The sequence below is a fragment of the Electrona antarctica genome, assembly GCF_951216825.1.
Source record: "Electrona antarctica genome assembly, chromosome: 13".
NCBI lineage: Eukaryota > Metazoa > Chordata > Actinopteri > Myctophiformes > Myctophidae > Electrona > Electrona antarctica.
In genome coordinates, this window is record NC_136794.1 from 12,431,153 (window position 1) to 12,455,765 (window position 24,613).

Here is a 24,613-nt window from a genome sequence, read left to right on the forward strand (position 1 = left end):
GCGCAACCTGTCAGCGGTGATCACATTCATTGACTTCCAAAAGGCTTTCGACACCATCCACCGGGGGAAACTCAGGAGTATTCTACGTGCCTACGGAGTTCCAGAAAAGTTGGTCCAGATGATAGAGTCAAGCTACAGCCAGACTCGAGCCAAGGTCCAAGTTCGGCCTCAAGCTCAATACCAAGAAAACAAAGGTAATGACAGTCAACACAGAGGACAAAACCATTGCCACTGCAGACGGGACGGTGCTCGAGCGAGTCGAGGACTTCAAGTACCTCGGGGCCTGGACTGCCTCAACTGAAAAGGATCTGAAGGTTCGGAGAGCACTTGCCTGGAAAGCCTTGCACGGGATGAGGAGAGTGTGGAAATCAGACATGGGAGAAGACCTTAAGAGGCGGCTTTTCATAGATACTGTCGAGACATGGACCCTCACAGTACAACAGGAAAAATCCCTGGATGGAGTCTACACAAGAATGCTACGAATGGCACTAGGTGTCACATCAGAAATGTGGACCTCTATGGGGACCTACCACGGGTCACGGACAAAGTCAGAGAGAGAAGGATGAGGCTGGCAGGGCACTGCGTCAGGTACCCAGAACTTGAGGCAAGTAAATTGACTATGGGAGCCAAACCCAGGGCAAAGCCAGGGGGGGAAAGAAGCGTACCACCTATGTAGACGTGCTGCGGCGCGACAGCTTGGCTAACAACACTGCAGAGCTGAATAACCTGATGTTGGATAGGACATTGTGGAGGGCAGCGATCCAGGAATCCCGAGTTGGTGTTGGCTAGACCTCACTCTCGCAGTTACTATGTTCGAAAAAGGAGGAGGGAAAAGTTTATTGAAAAACGTAATCGGTCTGATTAATCAAACCGATGCCGATTAATCTAAAAACAACTCAAATCGTCCGATACCGATGTGTTTGCCGATTAATCTCCCATCACTAGTTAATTATGTATTGCCAAATCCAAAATGGTGTCCATACCACACCCAAAGTGATGTTCTATTGTACTGCATTATGTAAAAACAATACAATTACAAAATGAACAGAATAACTGTCACATAAAATCAATTTCTTATAAGTAGGTCAATCTTATGTGCTAAAGGTCAGGTCAATGTCTGTCTCATAAGCAGGTGTGTCCAAGCATGCAGCAGATACAGTATGGTCACTGGTTGACATGCACAGTATTCACCTTACCATTGATATGCAGCTGTTTGTTGTTGTAACCTACAGCAGGGGTATTCAACTAGATTGAACTGTAGAATGATGGTGTGTGGGGGCTGCACAGCGTGCACGCTTTACTGAAAATGTGGGGGTTCTCAAAATGCATTTGTGCTCAAACACAAAGATGTATACATTTGTGCACAGTAATGAGCAGGATAATATGACTATACAGCTATATGTTACCATAGAATAGATGTAGACCTATTTGACAGTGCATAAACATAATTGCCTTGACATTAACGACCTTCAATGGGACAGTCCTGTGCAACCTCATATCCATGTGCAAAGGCAAGATCAGAGCACAAAATACTTTGCTGGCAGGGAACGTCCCAGACTACCCTGATGTGCTGGGTGAGTTGGGTGTCACAATGTAACAATCTGTTGCTGCTGTTGTACCACGACAGTTGTACTCGTATACAAGTGGAATGTGGCAGACCACCAAGCTCAATTTGAAAGTTCAGGTGACAATTTGGATGGGAGATCCACATTTTTCTAAGGGTGACCTGACACCTGATGAGATGTTGAAGCTACAAATGAGAAGTGATGTTGATAATAAAGAGGATATACTTTTGACGATGAGGTAGATCAGGATTTGGGTAAGATATTGCTGCCAATCAGGAGGGCTAGGGGGATGTGGTGGGTTGATTTTATGTTCCTGATTATGAGTTGAAGCTTACAGATATTGAATGTAGTTGCAAAATATAAATATTATCATCTTTTCTTATGCTATTATTACAAATGTATAAGTATAAGTTGTTATAGAAATAGAAATAGTTGTTTCTGTTTCATTGACCAGACCTTTAACATGTGAGATTGACCTGATATAAAGGCCTTTTTTTGATTATGCCAATTACCAAAGTTTGGGCAACCAAGCTAAAATTGTCCCCAAATACAAATCAACAACAAAAACGTAATATGAAACAGCATTATTAGGTTTGGTATTGAACAGATAGAAGTGTCAAATGGACTAAAAGGTGATGTAATGGTGAACGGAAAGTTATCTTATGCATTACTTACACTGTACACTTACTATATTTAGTTTATTGAATTTCATAAAACATTATTAGAATGTATGTTCTAAGATGGTTTTAAATATTTACAGTTATTTACAGAGAGAACCTTTGTGCTGCATCTTTCATGAAAACAGAAGTACGTTTCATGTAATATATAGTCCCTATATGTTGTCTCTCCTGTAATAGATAACATTTCTAGATGTGCTAATTTTAACAACTTTTCAGAGAAATATATAGTCTGAGCTGTATCCCAACCATTCTTCAAAGATATATGATCAATAGTAGGAGAGAACCATCAGTTTGAAGTAGAATGCTCCATTCGGATTTTGAAAATTGTGTTTTGGCATGTGGTTATAAATGGAGTGATAACACACAGAAAGCTACCACAGATGCAATGCTATCACATTTTTCCTAGCACTAGGGATGTATACCTTCCCAAAAATCACTATGAGACTTATTCACCCCATCGGTACAGATGACCCCAGATTTGGGGTCCTGGCTCACGGCCTATATGACGTGTAAGACGAAAATCTACACGAATAGCTGAATATAGGAGGGAAATAGAAATAAATAACTCTGCTTACCTACGCTAAGAACATAATCGTATAGCCTTGTGGTCAAGGTACACATAAAAATGCTAAAGATGGAGGACAAAGCTGTCAGGAAAGCTGGCCAATCAACAAAACTTTGCATATTATCATTAAGAAAATCCATCAATCATAGAATTGTATTGAATGTTGTGGAAAAATATGCTTTTCTATGTAATGAGTGTCCTTTGGAACAAAGTCTTAACACATGTTATAAGCAATTCACCAATGTTCCTAAATAGAAAATGTGAATGATAATATATATCCATGTCAAATTTAGATTGCTGCCTATTCAAGGAGTCTTGACTTGTCAGAATGTATTGCCCAGGGGAATTTCCAAGTTGGAATGCGAGTGAACAGGCTTTGCTTAGCTCTTCCAAACTAAGGTGAAGAGAGTAATGCACTCAAGAATACCCAGTAGAACTAGTCATCTTCTGTATGCTCACCATGAGGTCTGGGAAGCCCACAATGATCGTGGCATAGGATCCCGTGTCTGCCAGCAGACGGTTAGGGGAGACGATCTTCTGGTCCAGAGCTGCGCTCAGGTTCTCGTTGGGAAGTTGATCACACGACAGCATCTGGGGAAGGCCCACCTCACCTGGAGAGAGAGAGATAAATGAGTGAGAGAATGGGCTAGGGAGAGGCCTAAGTATCAAGTTGGGAGGAATATCCTACTATAAATGTGCCACGTCTCTGCGTACGTGCGTGCATGCGTACGTGCGTGCATGCGTACGTGCGTGCATGCGTACGTGTGTGTACGGTTGTATTGGAAGTAACTCGAGAACCGTTTGACCCACCGACTTCACATTCGACACACGCGTTCCACACCCCCACAGGGAGTGCAGTGCCAGGTATCGAGTCGGTCGGACCCACGGTTCTCCAGAACCACCACGAAAGGCTCTGGTCAGGCTCTGCCAGTGGGCCTAATGAGGCCAACTCCTTTCACCTGGGCCAGGCTCTGCCAGTGGGCCTAATGAGGCCAACTCCTTTCACCTGTGCAATGTCCAGCCTCTGCCTCAGCCAATTGAGGCTCAACCAATCAGGCTCTGCCAGTGGGCCCAATTGATTGCCAAGTACACTTTTCAGTTTGCAGTCTTCACACACAGGCACACAGGCACATACACAGATCTCCATGTGGGACACCGGCTGACAGTTAAAACGGGTGCTATGACAACGTATATCATTAGGTTCCCAAGTTGCGTCGTTCCCAAGTAGGCCGGTGGCCGACTGCGACGGGCACGTACAGGTCTAGTATATATAAAAAGATCTTGTAAAGCAGATTTCCCTGATGTAACAGACATCACACTTGTGGGGAGAAAATTGAGTGAGTGGCTTAATGACACACTTAAGAGAGCGATCCAGACAGCCAGACAGTGTCAATGTGCAGCATTAATAATAATCTCATCTCAGCGCCCCTCGTCTCTCTCAGGAACAAATATAATTTTTCCTCAGGGTACCGAGGAAGTTCAGTGGCCCCAATTAGCGAATCAGAGGATCATTGAGTTATTTCTCTGAATTATGATCCCTGTGCACTCATTCAGCCTCGCTCGTTGAACATCACTCATGACATCAGTGAGCACTGCGGATAATTATGAAACATGAAATTACAACGACGATCCTAGGTGCCCTGCGTTAAAATCTTGCGTGAAGGGGTTTTACTTTGACCTGAAGTAGAATGGAGGTCTTGTCATGGTAGGGGCAGAGCCGGTCTGGTTGAGGGGTGCAGTCTGTCTGGTAATTAAATTGGGTTGATGTCATGTCTGTACATTCAGTAACATTTGTGTATGAGATGACAGGACAAATAATCCTTTATTAGATATTTACATCTTAACCCATTCTGTACGGGAACCCCTTTTGGTGTTTTAACTATTGAAAAATAGAAGATCTACAAGCTCATATGGCGCGCTACAAGCAAGCTTGTAGGTCTGCTATTTTTTTTAAATCGTGACAATGCGGCACAAATCTTTGAATATATATTCTTTCTTTTTTTCCCCTATTTTGACGTCAGGCCTACAAGTTATCTTTGTTTTTAAGTTCCTTCCCAGTGCTCTCGACTCACGCTTCCCATTTTGTCCTCAAACAATAGTTCAAGACATCATCTGTTCAAAGTCCTCTTTGTTTCCAGACACCGCTGGGTTTTGACTGAATCCTTGCTATGGCTTCCATCCACCGGGGACAGCCCATGGCCACTCCCTGGTCGATGCTGCTGAGTGCTCTCATGTCAGCCAACATGCTCATTTGCCAGGTCTTCTTTCACCAGCCAATTGGTCTGGTTCCCTCTCAGTTAATTGACATTACTTTCTTCAACCAGTCATTTGGTGTGTCTGAACATCTCAGTCTGTCTGTCTCTCCTCACCACATCCGCCAACTCCTCCACTTCCATCTTCAGTCTGTCTGTCTGTCTCTCCTCACCACATCCGCTAACTCCTCCACTTCCATCTTCAGTCTGTCTGTCTGTCTCTCCTCACCACATCCGCTAACTCCTCCACTTCCATCTTCAGTCTGTCTGTCTGTCTCTCCTCACCACATCCGCTAACTCCTCCACTTCCATCCTCAGTCTGTCTGTCTGTCTCTCCTCACCACATCCGCTAACTCCTCCACTTCCATCCTCAGTCTGTCTGTCTGTCTCTCCTCACCACATCCGCTAACTCCTCCACTTCCATCCTCAGTCTGTCTGTCTGTCTCTCCTCACCACATCCGCTAACTCCTCCACTTCCATCCTCAGTCTGTCTGTCTGTCTCTCCTCACCACATCCGCTAACTCCTCCACTTCCATCCTCAGTCTGTCTGTCTGTCTGTCTCTCCTCACCACATCCGCTAACTCCTCCACTTCCATCCTCAGTCTGTCTGTCTGTCTCTCCTCACCACATCCGCTAACTCCTCCACTTCCATCCTCTGTCTGTCTGTCTGTCTCTCCTCACCACATCCGCTAACTCCTCCACTTCCATCCTCTGTCTGTCTGTCTGTCTCTCCTCACCACATCCGCTAACTCCTCCACTTCCATCCTCTGTCTCAGTTCTACTCTCCTATTTCTCTGTTACACGCCACAATCGTGTGTGTGAGTGTGTGTGTGTGTGTGTGTGTGTGTGTGTCTTGCTCTCAGATCTCAGACATGCTTTTATTTGTTATTGTCAGCAGTTAGTAGTAAGAGAAGTAGCCTACAACACTATTGCCCTGGGTAAATACAGAATAGATATAATATATTTAAAATAATCACTATATTATCCACAAATGGCTCAATAAAGGAGAGGGTGTTACACTATTCATTATACATGTCTTAAATTGACATTGAGATTTTTTGTTAAATAAACATTTGACCTCCATTTAAGTTATTTTATACAATTTTGGAACCGAAATATGAAACCGTTAAGAACCGGAATCGATAAGCAGAACCGGAATCGGTACCGGACTCGAAATAATCCTAACGATACCCATCCCTACACGCCACACTGATCTTCCTGATCATCCTAATCCTGCTTTCTCCAGTTTCTCCTTGTGTTCCACAATCAGAACCCAAAGTTTAAAATAATAAAGCAGTCTCAAAACTCGTACCACTATGCAGAAGTAAACACATATCGCTTCTGTATGTCATGCAACTTCTGACGCAGATTGAATACACTTTCCCTCCTTCAGGCATGGGGCTTTGGAAGAAAGGAATGAGTTCCCTGAAGTTCTTCCATCCGCTCTGTACTGGTTTAAACACCATATAATAGAACAGGGGTTCTCAACCCGTGGGTCGCGACCCCTCGAGGGGTCGCCAAATTATTTTGGGGGGTCCCCAAATTATTTTCCAAAAAATAAAAAATAAAAAGATTTATTTTTAAATTTTATTTTCACTTTTTTTCAAAAATAGCAGACCTACAAGCTCGTAGCGCGCCACTCGGTGGCGCGCTATGAGCTTGTAGATCTGCTATTTTTCAATAGCTAAATTATAACAATGCTTAAAACACCAAAAGGGGTTCCCGCCCAAAATGGTTTAAGGTTATTGTAGCAGTCAATTTATATTGGGGGTCGGGAGGGGGCGGGGCGGGGGTCCCGAGACGTTGCCAAAGCATTTTCGGGGGTCCCCGGCCAAAAACGTTGAGAACCCCTGTAATAGAATAACAAACAATAGCAGTAAAAACAGACCCACGGCCCTTTGACACCAATCCCAGGATGGGGTATTCTTTATCACACATGTAGTTGTTACGTGTGTAAGTATAGTGTTAAAACAGGGTGTACCAGAGCTGGTTCCATGCCCGGAGGTGACGGTGTCCTCGCTGATGGTGTGAAGCTGGCACACTCCGGAGTCCTCGGCTCCCATGTGCATGGGCTTGGTCAGCAGGAACTTCCTGGTTGACAAAAACAAAAACACACCCGGTTACAGATGATGTTTTCCATGTGTAACACGTCTTAAAATCCTTTACCAAACTCTGAAAATGTTCCGGGGAGATTTGAGGGGAACAGTAAGAAAAGAAGGGCGCAGGAAGTGGCAATGAGATGGGGAGACGCAAAGAGAAGGAGAGACAGGTAAATAGAGACAGAAGGACATTGTTGGTATCGGGCAGAAAGTTAAAATCTCCTTATTTTAACTTTTTATGTTTTTCCGTACATTCTTGCCCTACTTCGTCATACTACACAGCATCACACAAAAAGGTTTGGGACATCAAACCGACAGCAAAGACATGATTGATGGCTGCAGAGAGAGACAGAGTGAGAGAGAGAGAGAGAGAGAGAGAGAGAGAGAGAGAGAGTGTGTTGTGTACTTGTTGGTATTGCTCTCCAGCAGTAGCCAGCGGTCCTCTGCCACCAGGAAGACAGCCTTCAGGTTGATGGGCAGAGAGATGGAGTGGACCCGTCCCTCCAGCACATCCAGCACCTCCAGCTGGTTGCTGTGGTCACACACACGCACACACACACACACACACACACACACACACACGCACGCGCGAGCGCACGCACGCACACACGCACGTACACAAACAATGTTTTTGGTAGCAACGGTACGGTCTGCAGAGTGTGCTAGGCTTTATCACATGGCACGACAGAGACACTCACCCATCCTCCTTGTAGAACAGAAGCCAGTTTTTGTGGGAGAAGTCACAGCACATCTTATGAGCAGCCTGCAAATACAATAGGCTCACAATTAGAGGCACTAACTACTTAAGACTACTTAACTATCAATAAGGGCAAAAGACCTAGGGTATGGGCACTGATGACACGGGGGAAAGAACATGTGGGCAGGCACCCCCCTGGGGGACTCCTGACCCACAGGTTGAGAACCACTGGTGTAGAGCAGTGGTTCTCAAAGTGGGGCCCAGGCAGCGACCTTAGGGTTCCTTTTGGGGGATCCAAATGGACCAGTAATCCGTAACCTTACTCTGGCATCGGCCGGGCTCCAATTCCTAGCTCTGGTAATTATAACTTTATGCTCAGACCTGCGCCTCCTTTTTGTTGTTCCACCAGGTGGAGGTCTTGGGTGTGGATGTGGACGGCTCACTCTCCGGGGACAGCATGAGCCTCCGCACAGCTCCCGTCACCACGTCCAGATGGAGCACTGTGTTACTCTGAAACACACACACACACACACACACACACACACACACACACACAGCCATTCACTATATTATTTCAATCAATAATCCCCCCAATAGTCGTGTCGTCTCGAGAGACAAAGAGGAATCAGAACACTGGAGAGCCCAGACAACTGCACTGCACTGATTATGCACTAGACTACATGCATAATCCTGAGTCTTGAGTCACCCTGGTGTCCCTATTTTGGGCATGTAGTAATAGGTGATTATTGTAGGCTAATATTAATGTATTAATACTGAAATTGTGAAAATTGTTTATTTACATGGTCACACATCATCATGATGTGACGCATGTGAGCCTGTAGATCTGCTATTCTTGCTGCACTGTCGATAATTAGGTGATTACCGGTAAGTATATTCTGATGCCGACAACCAGCAGAGGGCAGACCTCTCCTGGCTGTACCAAGTACATGCAAACAGGCTTCCATTTAGTCTTCTATATATAACACATCTAGAACTAAACTATGTCCTTACTACTGTTATGCAAGATATATGTCTTGTGTGTGTGATAATGTGTATATAGTGTGTGTGTGTGTGTGTGTGTGTGTGTGTGTGTGTGTGTGTGTGTGTGTGTGTGTGTGCATACAATGCATACATACATATGCTGCATACTTGGATGAGCAGTACATGAACATTGTGTGTGTGTGTGTGTGTGTGTGTGTGCGCGTGCGCGCGTGCGTGCGTGCGTGTGTGTGTGCGCGTGCGTGTCTCTGTATATGCATACATACATATGCTGCATACTTGGATGAGCGGTACATGAACATTATGTGTGTGTGTGTGTGTGTGCGCGCGCGTGTGTGTGTGTGTGTCTCACAGATGAGCAGTGCCAGGGCTTTCATTCATGACGCACTAGGCTTAATCTTCAATTGACTTTTATGAGAGGGAGCCACGGGGGAGCTGGCTGAGGGCCCCGGGCCCCCCCAGGCCCCCACCCTCAGCCCGGGTGTAATGGTTTCCTTATGGCCTCGGTTGTATACACTCCGCTGTATACCGGATTAGCTATTCATAGAAAGGGGCAATCCTCGCTCAATCACTCCAAAGATATACTGGCCTTGGAGGTAGTGTGTGTGACAGGGCCGAGGTGTTTCATTCAGCCTTTGTGTGTGTGTGTTTGTGTGTGTGTGCGCATGCATGCGCCCGTGCACATACTTTCCCCTGGGAGAGCGATGACCCGCGACCGAACCGTACGCTGTCTGGAGCTCCTCAGTTTTGGACAGACGCAACATGATCCATCTCTTGCTTTCTTTCCACACTGGTATTTTTAGAATCTCTCTCCTCTCTTGCCTAATACGCAGCAGCTGTGGTAGCTGTTCTGCTGGGATAAATACGTTGCATGCATTGTTCTTGTCCCCGCAATCTCCTCTCGTAGGCCGGGGTCTTTCGAGGTAAGTCAATTACGGCGGAGGGGGACAACCACAGCCATTTAACCACATTTAAGCACACGCACACACTTACCACACAGATTTCGGTGTGGTCGTGCACATGGCGCGTGCACTAAGAGCGCACACATACGCAGCCCAATTGGTTGAAGGGCTCAAGCTGTCCTCACCAGCTTTGCAAAACACCAGATTACATAAGGGCCGCATTAAAACAGCCGTTCAGAGTGGACATCAATGCACATGAGGAAACTATTTTGAAATTGAACTATGGTCCCTCACTCAAAACCGGACCACATTGCTTGTGTGAGTGCAGTACAGTCTATTTAACGTGGACCATTTCAAAATCATCTACATTTAATTAAAAGTGTTTTTTTATTAAAAAGCTAAATCTCTATATTCTGATAGTAAACATTGGTATAAAGTTGGTTCAGTAACAGAGGTCTCCACGTCTCTCCAGCTCTTTTGTAAACGGGTCGGAAAATAAATGTTCAGGTGGGACTATATGGGACACATTATGGGAATTTAGAGCTATTTATTTATTTTAACAAAAAGAAAAAGAAAATAACTTACACCAACATTAACAGTGCAACGTTTCATCTATGTACACACAGTACTGTACTGTATGTAACTTGTGTTTAAGTCCATGTACTGTACCTGCTCCTCGTGGATGACCACCTGCCCGTCCAGGGGGCCTCCCAGGGCAGCTATGGTGACGCAGGGCTGCCACACGCCGCTGATGGTCCTGGGGAAGACGTCATACAGCTCCATGCAGTGGATGGTATCCCCATGCTCCTTCATGGCATACAGGGACACCGGGTTGCACGTCGCCACATAAATCATATCTGCAAGGTAAAGATGTGTAATATCGGATCAATAGAGAATCGACAGTGAGTGAGAACATTGAAAAATGGGTGTCGTCGGAGAGGTAGTGGGGAAGCCTGGTTGTTGAGGTTCATCCTACGGCCTACTGGGAGTGTGCGGGCAAAGTTTCACGGCGATCGGATGCGTGTCTATTATTAGATTTCTATCAAAATAGAGTACTAGCAAATGTGCCAATGTGCTGAGCTGCACATGGTGGTATTTGTGTGTGTGTGTGTGAGTGTGTGTGTGCGCGCGTGTGCGTGTGTGTGCGTGTGCGTGCGCGCATGTACCGTCTTTGGTGGTGACATCACATATGATGTTGACCTCGTTCATGGGGATTTGCCAGTGTGCTTTCTCCTCGCTGAAGCTCAGCGCTCTGCTCTCCTGTCTGTCACAGGGGTAGCCCTGCACACGCAGGAACACTGGGCCCTGGGACAACAGAACAGGACACGCTCGTTAATACACACACGACACGTCACATACTGTATGCATACGCAATTTTACGCACGCACAGGTACACGCGCATGCACCCACACACACGCATGCGTCTTTGATTATTGTGGTTTCACGTGTGCGTGTTCTCTCCAGTCTCCACCACTCAATAAGCAGTGGAAGTCTGATATTCTGTGCCAAGAGAGGCCCCCATGATGCTGAAAAGCCCATTTATACTTGATTGAAATACATGTAGACACTTCTGTACATAATGACACATGCAGTATGACGTTCCATCTGTTGTCTGCATGAATTATGTCCATCTTTGTGCACATTTTCTGAAAGCATTAGTGCAAACTGCCAAGTATGTGAGCAATGCATTCCGAGCGTATATGTACTTAAGTATACACTATGTTCAGAGCCGGAGTAAAGTCACATTGTCAACATTTTGTTTTAGGGGACATTTCTGTCTCCCCAAGGCAGTATCTGAAGGGGAATACTGCCATAGTGTACATACTGAACCATTGTTTGCATGGAGACATGGAGTATCTACATTGTGCATGCATTACCATTTGGATGTTAGTGCTATAATGTACCTTGATGTCTATGGGACGCGTCTCTGTGGGACAGAGTAGTGTGCGCTGAGCGTTGCCCTCCTGGTTGGTGGTCCAATAGCCTGACATCTTGACTTCTGGCAGGGGCAACCTGGAGGTGATAGGGGACAGGATGACCGTTGCTAACTGATGCCTGAGCAACTGACAGTACTGAACATAGAGCAACAGCAAGCTGTGAGGAGCGCTGAGAATATATACCGAGTCTGTACACATTAACACTAAACATAACACTAAACATAAATAATTGAACATAATTGGATTTTACAGTGCAAATGCTAATTTGTCTGCAAGCAGTGAAACAACTACAATAACTTATACGAATACAATTATGTTCATGGCCTTTTTCTGATGGAATACCACTTATGGACTGCATTACAAAACTCAATTTTGCATGAGCAATTAACACAAAGTGCATCTAAAACTCTATCATAGTCTATTCAGAGGAAAGCTGTGCTAAACTGTATCTGTGATCACTTGAAAACAAAGCATTGCATAGAAGCCACTGTCTCTAGACCGGCTAAAGTTTATGTACACTAATGCAGGGGTTCTCAACGTTTTTGGCCGGGGACCCCCGGAAATGCTTTGGCAATGTCTCGGGACCCCCGCCCCGCCCCCTCCCGACCCCCAATATAAATTGACTGCTACAATAACCTTAAACCATTTTGGGCGGGAACCCCATTTGGTGTTTTAAGCATTGTTATAATTTAGCTATTGAAAAATAGCAGATCTACAAGCTCATAGCGCGCCACCGAGTGGCGCGCTACGAGCTTGTAGGCCTGCTATTTTTTTTTTATCGTGAAAATAATAAAAAAAAAAAAATTTTGGAAAATAATTTGGGGACCCCCTAAAATAATTTGGTGACCCCCCGAGGGGTCGCGACCCACGGGTTGAGAACCCCTGCACTAATGAATGTGGTAGGTGAAGGTAAATGCATGTGTGTGTGTGTGACCAGCCACCCTGCCCGTTTTGTCTGGCCAGATGTTTATTGGACACCTCTTCCCATGAATCATTGCTGGGTTCGGGCCACAACCTTATTGGTTGCAGGTGGAGCCGAGATCAGCAACACAATCTCAATATATAAGGGAATACACGAGTGGGGGTGGGGGGGGGGGGGGGGGGGGGGAGAGCGGAGGAGTCCTCTGACCATAAATACTTCTATGAATGGAAATGCTCAACAGACGAGAGAAACAATCTCTGCTTCTTTGTGTCCAAATTTGGAAATCGTTAAGCGCAAATATTTGCTTTTTATGCACGCGCAAGCTGTTGCGGGCACAGCAGTTAGTCCATATGTTAACTGTTCAAGATGGGCATAGAATCCCTGTAGCATATTATGCTGTTGGCCTAATGCCAACGAAGATGTACAGAATTGACTGTGTAATTGTACGCGGACAGAGACTATTACTGTGTATATATATACGCTATGCAAGGAAAATACTTGTTTTTCGTCCCCGTTTTGGTTCTCAAGATGTAACTTGAGCGATACATGAAAAAGACTTAACAAAAAAACCACAGGAGACAGAAGAAACAAATATTTTCCTTTATTAAACAGACACGTCTGTACATTATGAGGTAAATGTGTCCCCCAACCTTACCGTTCCCATGGTGGAAAGAGAAGATCAGCTAATGTCGAGGTGATTGACATAAACAAACATCATGTTTACACTTCAAGCAGGAGGGTAGGGGAGACTTCATGGAAGCCACTATGTTAAGTCCAGGGAAGAATATTGACGGGTTGCAGGCAATGCCATCCACTTGCAATAATACTGTTAAAAACAGCTAAAAGTTAGACATGACCTAAAGTCATTGACTGAAGTCCATGTGAGCAACTAAGACGGGACAGAGGATCCGTTTATGTTCTCTAAAAGCACTCTTGGATGGATTCCAAAAGAGCTGTTTAACAAATCCGCCCGGCGACTGCTGATGTAATCGTACAGCCTCATCTCATTAATGAACCAGTGGTGTGTGGACTGGTGGGTGAACCTGGCTCACTGATTGATTTACATCCTTTCAATTACATTGAGTGATTGCCTTAAGAGTGATTGGAGTCCAAAACTGAAGCCTCTGCAGATTCAAGGCTATCAAATTGGGTCACCCCCCCCCCTCTTGGAAATGATCAATCAACGCCTGGAAAGTAAGAGCACTTTGGATTTCAGTTTTTGAATTAGAAAGTGCTTTATCATTAAATTAATTAATATTATTATTATAATTATGATCATCCCCTATAAGCTAGACCTAATGAGAGAAATTCTTTACTTTCAGAGAGTCACATAAGGGGGCAGACATGTGTAGGATGCATCATGCGTGCCTGTGTGTACTAGGCTATATTTTGGTGTCCACTGACCAGTACTTTTAGACTTTAAGGTGGTTGCACACTGGACGCGTTTCTCGGAAAACCGATGGAGAAACGCCGCTAAAAATCCGAAAAACGCACTCTGTGTGCAGGGACCTTTAAGGTGACAATGTGTGCCAGAGAGAGGTATGTCGCTTTAATGTGTGTGTGCGCGTGCATGCGTGCGTGCGTGCGTGCGTGCGGTCCTCGTCTCCAAGCATCTTACTCCTTGGCCAGGGTGACGGAGGTGGGCTTGGCCCCGATAGGAATGCCGTGCTTGTGTAGTGCTCCAATCAGGACCTCCCGCATGTCCTTGTTGTACGAATCAAAGTCGAAGACGTTTCGCACCACGTTTGCCAGGCCCTCATCAGGGAATTTCTGATGGAGAGAGAGAGAGAGAGAGAGAGAGAGAGAGAGAGAGAGAGAGAGAGAGAGAGAGAAGATAAGTTAATTGAGGAGGGAGGAAAGAAAAGACAAGAGTAAAGTGGGACAGAGAACAGAGAGCGGTACAGTATAGAGACAAGAATAAAATAAAAAAAAGAGTGCTGGAAGGCCTACTGTAGCAGCTAGCAGCTAACAGGGCTTCAGTGGTTATCTGAAAAGTAATTCATCCTTAAGACTCTCTGGGGTTTGGTTCCCTCTACACCACTGCAACAGGAGAGCAAAGTTCATCCTTAAGACTCTCTGGGGTTTGGTTCCCTCTACACCACTGCAACAGGAGAGCAAAGTTCATCCTTAAGACTCTCTGGGGTTTGGTTCCCTCTACACCACTGCAACAGGAGAGCAAAGTTCATCCTTAAGTCTCTCTGGGGTTTGGTTCCCTCTCATTACTGCAACAGGAGAGCAAAGTTCATCCTTAAGACTCTCTGGGGTTTGGTTCCCTCTACACCACTGCAACAGGAGAGCAAAGTTCATCCTTAAGACTCTCTGGGGTTTGGTTCCCTCTACAACCACTGCAACAGGAGAGCAAAGTTCATCCTTAAGACTCTCTGGGGTTTGGTTCCCTCTACACCACTGCAACAGGAGAGCAAAGTTCATCCTTAAGTCTCTCTGGGGTTTGGTTCCCTCTCATTACTGCAACAGGAGAGCAAGTTCAGCCTGTTGTTTCTCACTATGGCTATCACACTGTCTCATTTATTTATGTTCATCACACTCTCTCTCCCTTTGATGCAGAATGGTTATCAATGACAGGGCAAGGTCACCTACTGTAATTACATTGCTGACAACTTCCCTTGAATAGGAGAGTCATCCATCTGACCACAGCAGATCTAGTCTAGCAGACCAGCATCCTGCCGGCTGCAGGACTAACACAAGCCCATGCTCCTTCTCTTTAATGGGCCTCGAGACTGGAACTCGTTAAGCAGATCTCTAGCCAGCCCGTAACACTTTTAAGGGGAAGTCAAAACGTAGGTCCTTGAAAGGGTGCAGGCTACAAAGTATGTGTTCTATGTGTTATTTTATGAGATGTTTTGAATAATACATTTAGCTTAAGAACTTTTGTGAAACTTTCAGTTTCAGTCAGTCAATTAGGAACAATGTACCATGTAGGACATCCTACATGGAGTTGACTGCATTGACCAGGCTTCATTGTAACGAGACGCTGTACTGGGTGTCTAACTGTGATAACTAATAAATGGTCAAGTGATTGATGAGCGAGCAAAAAGGGGTAATCTAACATCCAGGGTTTGTCGCTGCCTGCTGAATTATTGATTTACCACAGGTTCAAACCTCATCACAGTGTTCGAGATCTGTCCCTCATTTTCTGCCATTCTCTCGCACCGTCTCTTCCTATCCCTCTTTTCTTGTGTCTGTTTCTCTCTCCCTCCCACTCTCTCTCCCTCCCTCCCTCCCTCTCAGGTAGTCGCTATGTCCCCGAGACTTCTAATGAGGCGAAATCTCTAAGGGCAACCGGCAGACCTTAAAAAGACCTTGGAACAGATGTCCTCTATGCGGATGGAAGAATGTGACTCCAGCTGTCATTAAACACAAGACACTTTGGAGTGTGTGACGTGCACGCACACAGAATGCGCACGCGCACGCTCACTCGCACACGCACACGCACACACACACACACACACACACACAATGTCCCTGATCTTTCTTCTTCCTGGTGATTAATGGCAATGATATAAATAGCAGCCTATAGATGAGAGAGAACAGGGCGGGGGAGGTGTGTGTGTGTGTGTGTGTGTGTGTGTGTGTGTGTGTGTGCGCGCGCGTGCGTGTGTGTGTGTGTGCGTATGTGTCTATGTAAACATAGTGTATGGCCACTGGACAGTGTGTACCGTACTCCGCTGTACCATGTTGTTCCTGTCCTGTGCGGCTGGACGGGGAGACAGTGTGGAGAGGCTGCTCAAACATCACAATAGCTCCATCTTTAACCACTTAAAGCCTCTATTCTTAGTGAAACAGACCTGGCTGCAACTGCACATGTGGTGACGGCGTCGACACCAAATGTCTTCGCCTCCTAGAATAGGGATGCTGTGAGCTCATGTGGCAGTACACGCTCTCTAGTCTCTCTCTGTTCTGATTTCTTTTTATTTGGCCTTAATACATGCATTTATAATGGAGGTTTCTGGGTTAGCCACTAAAGCCCCATTTCATACTTCATTGTGCTATAGAGCGTCGCAGTCCCGCCTCCTACCCTGGACCAGGAAATGAAACCCAATGCATTTTCCTCATAGACATTTCTTAAAGTATTTATTTAAAGACGGTTACGCCGCGGACAAAGCCAACTAGAGTCGTGACAACTCATGACAACACAAACAATATTTTGGACCAAACAAATAATTAGAAAGAAGAAAAAAACTGCAGGTTACAACACTTTTTTTGTTGTTTTTCTTCTTTGTAATTATTTGTTTGGTCCAAAATATTGTTTGTGTTGTCATGAGTTGTCACGAGTACGACTCGAGTTGGCTTTGTCCGCGGCGTAACCGTCTTTAAATAAATACTTGAAATGTCTATGAGGAAAATGCATTGGGTTTCATTTCCTGGTCCAGGGTAGGAGGCGGGACTGCGACGCTCTATAATAACGAAAAATAGGGATGGACACCAGATTGAAGTCTGAAACCATAATGCAGTGAGTCACAAGAGTAACCGTTGGTGCCTTCTTCTGTGCGATGGTGTGATGATGAAATACAGTAGGTGGGCGAAATATGTGTGCGTATCTATCTACTGTATGTGGGGAGGTGCAGAGGACTGCTTTGACCGCGAGGCACACACACACACACACACACACACACACACACACACACACACACACACACACACACACACACACACACACACACACACACACACACACACACACACACACACACACACACACACACACACACACACACACACACACACACAGATGGGTCCTCTCATAGACAGCTGCCGTATAGACAGTCATGCCGTAATAACTCTATGGTGCCAACGAGGACCGTGATTTGCGCCATCTGCCGCCCACCTACTTGGATCAGGTCGACCAGCATCTAGTGAAGTGTACACTTTGTGCTACTTCAATATGTTATGCCTCATGCTGTAAACATAATATTTAAAATATTATTTTAAAGAAAGGTTTTTGCATTTTAAATACTGCTTAATAAATGTGTGTATAACAACTGCATCTATTTTTTTTAAATAATTTCTTAATCAATTGAATACATACCGTTTTGTTTTGTTCCAGCTTACTTCTTTGTAGACTATAGCAGACTTTACCTAGGTTACCGTTGTATCTTTGATTTGCATTTAGGCCTATTTGTGAAACCCAGAATAAATGTAGGCTATCCTTGTATGTGTGCATGTGCGTGTGCATGTGTGTGTGTGTGTCAGGGGCACTAATCCTGAGGGGGACAGGGTGGTCATGATAAAAAACGTACCTGCAAATCGATGATTGAATATTTTTTGTTGAACGTTTGTTGGCCTATGTGCACATCCACATACCGGTAACCCTATGCCTAATGAAAGTGAATAGCTGATTAACCAGCTGCAAAGCGTCCGTCATTAAATAGGCAGAGCGCCATGGCACAGAGCACACTCCTTTTAAATGGACGAGAAAGAGGATATTTGATATTTCAGCTTAATCCGACCCATCTCACAGCTACGCAGCAGGTACTCTGCCCTTCTCCGGTTACAAAAAGAAGTCTGTTGAGTGTTGACCCATATTCCACACCACTAAGTGTTGTCAATGGTAGGCTATTGGTCAAATTAATTCATTATGTCTCATTTAACTTGGCACCTATAGTTATGATAAATTCGGTTAAAGTACTATTCCAATAATCAAATACCATTGTAATTGTTTCACTGGTTCACTTTTTTACGATTACTGTAATCAGGGTAAGACATTTGAAGGCTACTTCTATCATTTGTGTATTTCTTTAAAGACCCCATGATATGTTTACAATAGCCAATGTCATAGGGGCTGTAAGTGCATGTAACCTCACTGTCTGTGCCTGTAGTTGCCGTTACCTGGAGATGTTTGACGATGTTGACCACCTCTCGGGTGGAGTACGGGTAGGTGATGGTGCCCTGGTCGGCCATGGAGCGCAGCTCCCCGAAGGCTGCCACTAGCTTCTGCAGCGTGGCGTCTGGGACATCTGGGCCGTACCGCTTCAACATGGCCAGCTCCGCGTCGGGCTTTGGGTTGTCCACTGCATGGCAGCTGAAGATGTCACCTGTCAAGCAGGACAACTGGCGGTTCAGCTACTCTTTCAGTCAACGCTGTTCAACATAATTCAGCTGATTCGTGTTGGAAGTTGACTCAAAGAGAACCATGGTAAGAAAGTAAGTAAGAAAGTAAGTAAGTAAGAAAACGTCTACTGAAATCTGAAGAGTCACCTGCTGCTTCATACACATACAGGACAACATTTCTGCTGTTATGCTAACCCATAACTGAGGGATCCTTGGTAAATATACATATACATGCACACCATGTCTTATCTATTGCAGCATCTCAGCCCTGATGGGATATTTGGTTAGTGCCTGTGTGCAACTCAGAGAATGCACTCCACTAGTAGGTACTACGCATTATGTAAAGTACTGCACATACATGTTTCATAGCAATTTGGAGATACTATCATGTGTCCGAACTAGAGGAAAGGCAATGGGGGTCCACCAATATCAATAGGGTTCATCCTCCAAGAAGCATGAAGGTGCCCAGCTAATATCATGGCAATCCGGCTAAGAGTTTCTGAAATCTTTTGTTTGGGTCCAAAGTGTTGAACGGATGGACTGACTCACATGCCCATCCCTAGAGCCCCGCTGCTAGCGGGAAAACAACATGACCTTGTTTGCCTGAGTTGTCCTGATGCTGAAACCATGTTTGTTCCATTATAAGCGAATGGAAATAAAAAAAGATCATCTTGGGGGACATTCTTTTTTAACCTTTTCGGTTACATGACACAGTAAGAGTAATAAAAGCGAGATTAGATAATTTCCCATAGTAGTTATTCATCAAAGAACGGTTTAACATTTAATAAAATGAAGATCAGCGTGGACATCTACCAGGAAATGCTGTGTGTGTGTGTGTGTGCGTGTAATGCGTGTGTGTGTACTGTACGAACCCAGAGCTCCGAAGAAGTCATTCCCCAGGAAAGGGAAGCCAGGTCGATTAGCCAGGACCAGCATCCTGAAGTCTGGGTGCATGGCTATAGTGGTAGACCTCCCCATGGCCTCACTGGAGTCTTAAGAATGGACAACACATGCATAGTTAGTACAACACACACACACACACACACACACACACGCACGCACGCACGCACACACCCATAGTGTTGATCCTGATAGCGATCGGTTAGGTCTGAAATTCGTCAGCTGATGTTTACATTCCTCCAGTAGGGGGATGTGGGGGGCTACTACCGGTACTTAGGTAACGAGTGGAAAGCGTAAAGACTGTAGGTGTTTATGCAGTGACATGCTCCAAATGCTGCTGGTAGCAGTCCATAAAGGCTTTTATCCTAATCCTAAAGTGTTTGTCTTTGGGGGACAACGAATGTTCTATTTGTACACCTAATGGCCCCATCTGAGACCCGTTCCTGTTACCACACTGTGTGTGTGTGTGTGTGTGTGTGTGTGTGTGTGTGTGTGTGTGTGTGTGTGTGTGTGTGTGTGTGTGTGTGTGTGTCAGTGTGTGTGCGTGTGTGCGCGTGCGTGCATGCGTGCATGCGTGCGTATAAATATACTTAGTTTTTAACTTTTTTCCCAACTAGGAGAAACATCATTTAGTTTTTCGTCTATTATATCCTGTAGTATTTCCCTCTACACAAGAAGATAGCAGAAGTTTTTGTTTGCTCCAAGAATAGGGATGTAGTAGTACGTCATATATTCAATGTGCATTTATTTGTCTAGGTGCATGTGTGTGTGTGTGTGTACCTGAGACGATTCTGCGTCCGTCGGCCAAGATCATCTCTCCGCTCTCCACCAGGGTTTTGAGGATGCAGGTGACGTTGGTGGGGGCCTTGTCTGCCTCGTCTATCACCAGGATGTGGCCCAGTTTCACCGCTTTCACCTGGACACAAGCACACACGCACACACATTCATCTATTAGTATTAGTTGGGTTAGTTCACATGCCAATCACACAAAAGCAGTACTATGTCCTTGACTTGAGACATCGTAGGTATTGTACTTTATTTAAATGAGAGAGAGAGAGAGAGAGAGAGAGAGAGAGAGAGAGAGAGAGAGAGAGAGAGAGAGAGAGAGAGAGAGAATGGCCTAGTTTTGGTTCCCATCCAGTGCTCTGACATTTACTGTATATGTTTGAGATTAGGGTGATTAGAGTGAGATTGTATCCAAAAACCCCTCTCTCTCATGTCTTAACCTCATGTCTTAACTCACACCCTCTGTCTTTGTCAAAACTTAATTCTACTCATCCTCTGCCATCCAACACAGACATTGTACAGTACAGGACAGATTCAGCACAAGAGCGGATCTCTCTCTCTCTCTCTCTCTCTCTCTCTCTCTCTCTCTCACTGTTCCACTCATTACTGTGCCCTAGTTCTTAAGGACAAGATGACATTACAAACCATGAGCTCTGATTTGCCAGTCCTCAAATGAACCTACTACACTCCTGTGATGACTCTTGTGAATTATGGTTGAAAATTGCTGCCGATACTACGTTTTAATAGGTTTAACTACTGACTCTCGCCAGGGAGAGCACGCACGCACGCGCACGCACACACGCACACGCACACACACACACGGGCCCCCGTGTTGACTAACCAGTGGTGAGTCCTCGTACACGATGATGCCATCTCGGACGGAGGGCTGCAGGGTCAGAGTCTGGACAGTTGTATCTCTGTGAGGGCAGGGAACATAGTCTTTTAAACATAACAATGTTTTCAAATAGTGAGGACCGCAGGTAAGGGGCACATTGGTGGGCCAATAGGAAAGGAGAGTAACATGACTTTTCTTTACAAAATAAAAATAACACAAAACAAAACTTATCACCATCCAATACATCATCATACATCACATTCATACATCAGTTGAGCACATTCCTTGCTCATACATACACACAAAACTGTGCCTCAAAATAATAATAATAATAATAATAATAATTTCAATTCAAATTCAATTCATATGTTCATTGTGCCAGTTAAACCACTTTCAAACTCGTATGCCAATTTTGGGCATGTCAGTCATTATTGTCAAATAAAAAAAGAACTTGTTCAACTTATTCTTATGTTCTCTGCAAAACACAGGAATACCATGTTCAGGACACCATCTGGCTGAAAAAGGACACCATCAGGACACCATCTGAGCTTTCCTTGGAACCCCCTGTTTTGGGGCTAACTTTTCAGAAAATAGCGATCTACAAGCTCACAGGGCATTACAACGCGACCCATTATGAGTTTGTAAATCAGCAGTTTTCGGCACATCGTAGAACGACAAAGGAGGGGGCCTAGTAGAGAGCCCTTGGGAATCCGTTCAACTAACTATACGGTTTAAGTGTTTAAAACATGCAATAGGAATGTTGAAATTTAGATTATGGACAGTGCCACCTGAGAAGTATAAACATGGAGGAACCATTCAAACCTATTTAGGTTCATCTTACGGTGGACATGTTTGCCTGAAATGGAATCTTTGAAATGTTTCATAGTTTTAGAAATATAGTGCTTTCAAATTTGATAAATTTATAATGGGGCTCAATGGCACGTAAAAAATCACTTTCACCTAGAAACTCCATTCACACATTTTATAATTCAGCTTACTGTGAAGACAAATGCTGGAACTTTTTACTTTGAAATGATTTGTAGTTTCTGAGTTATTTAACTTAAACGCCCAATGCATTCTCAATGGCAATAGCACAAACTTTGGCATGCTACTAGTCCTACAATGTAGGACTTTCCCTGGACCTTCTAGCCGCTAGAAGGTCCAGGGAAAGGCCTACATACTCTCCAAGAGTTGGGAAAGAACATATCAAGAGAGTGGAGTGGTAGGCCCTTGGATTGACCAGTGGATGCAATGTACCCCACTTTGAGGTGTCACGTCTTAGGCCTAGATTTAGGGTAGGATTGAACCAGTCGCACTGTAGCCATACAAAGGCCTAGGGTTCCCAGATTGTAAAATGTTGTTCCTCCATCTTGGGAGAGTATGTAGGCCTTTCACTGGACCTCCTAGCCACTAAGATGACCACAGGCCCACCACTTAAAGACCACATGTTAGGGTGCCCAAATCTGAAGTTAGGTGGTCAAATTACCTGAAACTGAAGCAATTCAGTAAAGGTCAACGCTTCCTCATGGGGTCATTTTAGGACCTAGGACCTCCAGTAAAGGGTAAAATACTCTTCTCGGTTGTGGGAACCACATATCCAATGATGAGGACCCCAGGCCCAAAGATGTCCCCCTGGCAACTGTTTCAACTTTGGGTCAGCCTACATGTAAAAGTGCCCAAAGTTGAAAGAAGGTTGTCAAATGAACTGGAACTGAAACAATGGTGTAATTATGCCCAAATCTGAAGTTAGGTGGTCAAATTAACTGAAACTGAAGCAATTCAGTAAAGGTCAACGCTTCCTCATGGGGTCATTTTAGGGCCTAGGACCTCCAGTAAAGGGTAAAATACTCTTCTTGGTTGTGGGAACAACATATCCAACGATGAGGACCCCATGCCCAAAGATGTCCCCCTTGCAACTGTTTCAACTTTGGGTCAGCCTACATGTAAAAGTGCCCAAAGTTGAAGGGCAGAGCTTCAACTTCAGCTACCCAGTACCCAAGGTTGAAGCCCTTCAACTTTGGGCAGATCTACAAGCTCGTAGTGCGGCACCGAGTGCTACGCTACGAGCTTGTAGATCTGCTATTTTTCAGTGGGGTACATTTAATCACTGGTCCTGGGTCAATCCAAGGGCCTACCACTCCACTCTCTTGATATGTTGTTCCCCAACTCTTGGAGAGTATTTAGGCCTTTTACTGGAGGTCCCAGCCCCTAAAATGACCCCAGGAGGAAGTGTTGACCTTTACTGAATTGCTTCAGTTTGAGTTCATTTGAGCACCTAAATTCAGATTTGGGCACCGTAGCATGTGGTTTTTAAGTGGTGGGCCTCGGGTCATCCTAGGGGCTGGAACAGGGGTGCCCACACATTTATGACGTGAGATCTACTTTCAAAATGACCAGCTCAACAAGATCTACCCACTGAAAAAATAAGTGTACCATTGCTGAAAATAGTTTAAATATATAATGTACATGGGGGGGCTTTGGAATAGGGAGAAAATATGACAGGCAGTTTGCTGTCATATTTCCTCCGCGTATTTAACTTAAACGCCCAATGCATTCTCAATGGCAATAGCACAAACTTTGGCATGCTACTAGTCCTACATACTTACACCTATAGAAACCCCATTCAAACCTATTTAGGTTCATCTTACAGTGGACATGTTTGCCTGAAATGGAATCTTTGAAATGGTTTCATAGTTTTAGAAATATAGTGCTTTCAAATTTGATAAATTTATAATGGGGCTCAATGGCACGTAAAAAATCACTTTCACCTAGAAACTCCATTCACACATTTTATAATTCAGCTTACTGTGAAGACAAATGCTGGAACTTTTTACTTTGAAATGATTTGTAGTTTCTGAGTTATTTAACTTAAACGCCCAATGCATTCTCAATGGCAATAGCACAAACTTTGGCATGTGCTACTAGTCCTACAATGTAGGACTTTCCCTGGACCTTCTAGCCGCTAGAAGGTCCAGGGAAATGCCTACATACTCTCCAAGAGTTGGGAAAGAACATATCAAGAGAGTGGAGTGGTAGGCCCTTGGATTGACCAGTGGATGCAATGTACCCCACTTTGAGGTGTCACGTTTTAGGCCTAGATTTAGGGTAGGATTGAACCAGTCGCACTGTAGCCATACAAAGGCCTAGGGTTCCCAGATTGTAAAATGTTGTTCCTCCATCTTGGGAGAGTATGTAGGCCTTTCACTGGACCTCCTAGCCACTAAGATGACCACAGGCCCACCACTTAAAGACCACATGTTAGGGTGCCCAAATCTGAAGTTAGGTGGTCAAATTACCTGAAACTGAAGCAATTCAGTAAAGGTCAACACTTCACTTTATGCATGCGCATACCCTCTATATAAGCCGAAAGCGATGTACAACCTCAATCCCCAGTGGGGTTTTGTT

At 44.8% G+C, this 24,613-nt stretch overlaps 1 protein-coding gene and 1 long non-coding RNA gene across 2 annotated transcripts in view; one reads left to right on the plus strand and one right to left on the minus strand.

Annotated features, from left to right (window-relative positions):
- The window catches only part of vwa8 (von Willebrand factor A domain containing 8), a 110,227-nt gene that overhangs the window by 44,569 nt on the left and 41,045 nt on the right, over positions 1-24,613 (minus strand). Inside the window, exons 22-34 of the mRNA XM_079518720.1 lie at positions 21,215-21,290; positions 20,368-20,503; positions 19,560-19,679; positions 18,466-18,671; positions 14,237-14,388; positions 11,664-11,772; positions 10,926-11,064; positions 10,429-10,616; positions 8,240-8,368; positions 7,860-7,924; positions 7,568-7,693; positions 7,044-7,153; positions 3,270-3,421 (exon numbers count right to left, since the gene is read on the minus strand). Coding sequence (XP_079374846.1) covers positions 3,270-3,421; positions 7,044-7,153; positions 7,568-7,693; positions 7,860-7,924; positions 8,240-8,368; positions 10,429-10,616; positions 10,926-11,064; positions 11,664-11,772; positions 14,237-14,388; positions 18,466-18,671; positions 19,560-19,679; positions 20,368-20,503; positions 21,215-21,290 — 1,708 coding nt within the window. The remainder of the gene's footprint in view (positions 1-3,269; positions 3,422-7,043; positions 7,154-7,567; positions 7,694-7,859; positions 7,925-8,239; positions 8,369-10,428; positions 10,617-10,925; positions 11,065-11,663; positions 11,773-14,236; positions 14,389-18,465; positions 18,672-19,559; positions 19,680-20,367; positions 20,504-21,214; positions 21,291-24,613) is intronic.
- LOC306935622 lies at positions 10,521-16,618 on the plus strand. Its single transcript, XR_013791405.1, has 2 exons — positions 10,521-10,623; positions 15,868-16,618. It is a non-coding gene; the product is annotated as an uncharacterized lncRNA (long non-coding RNA).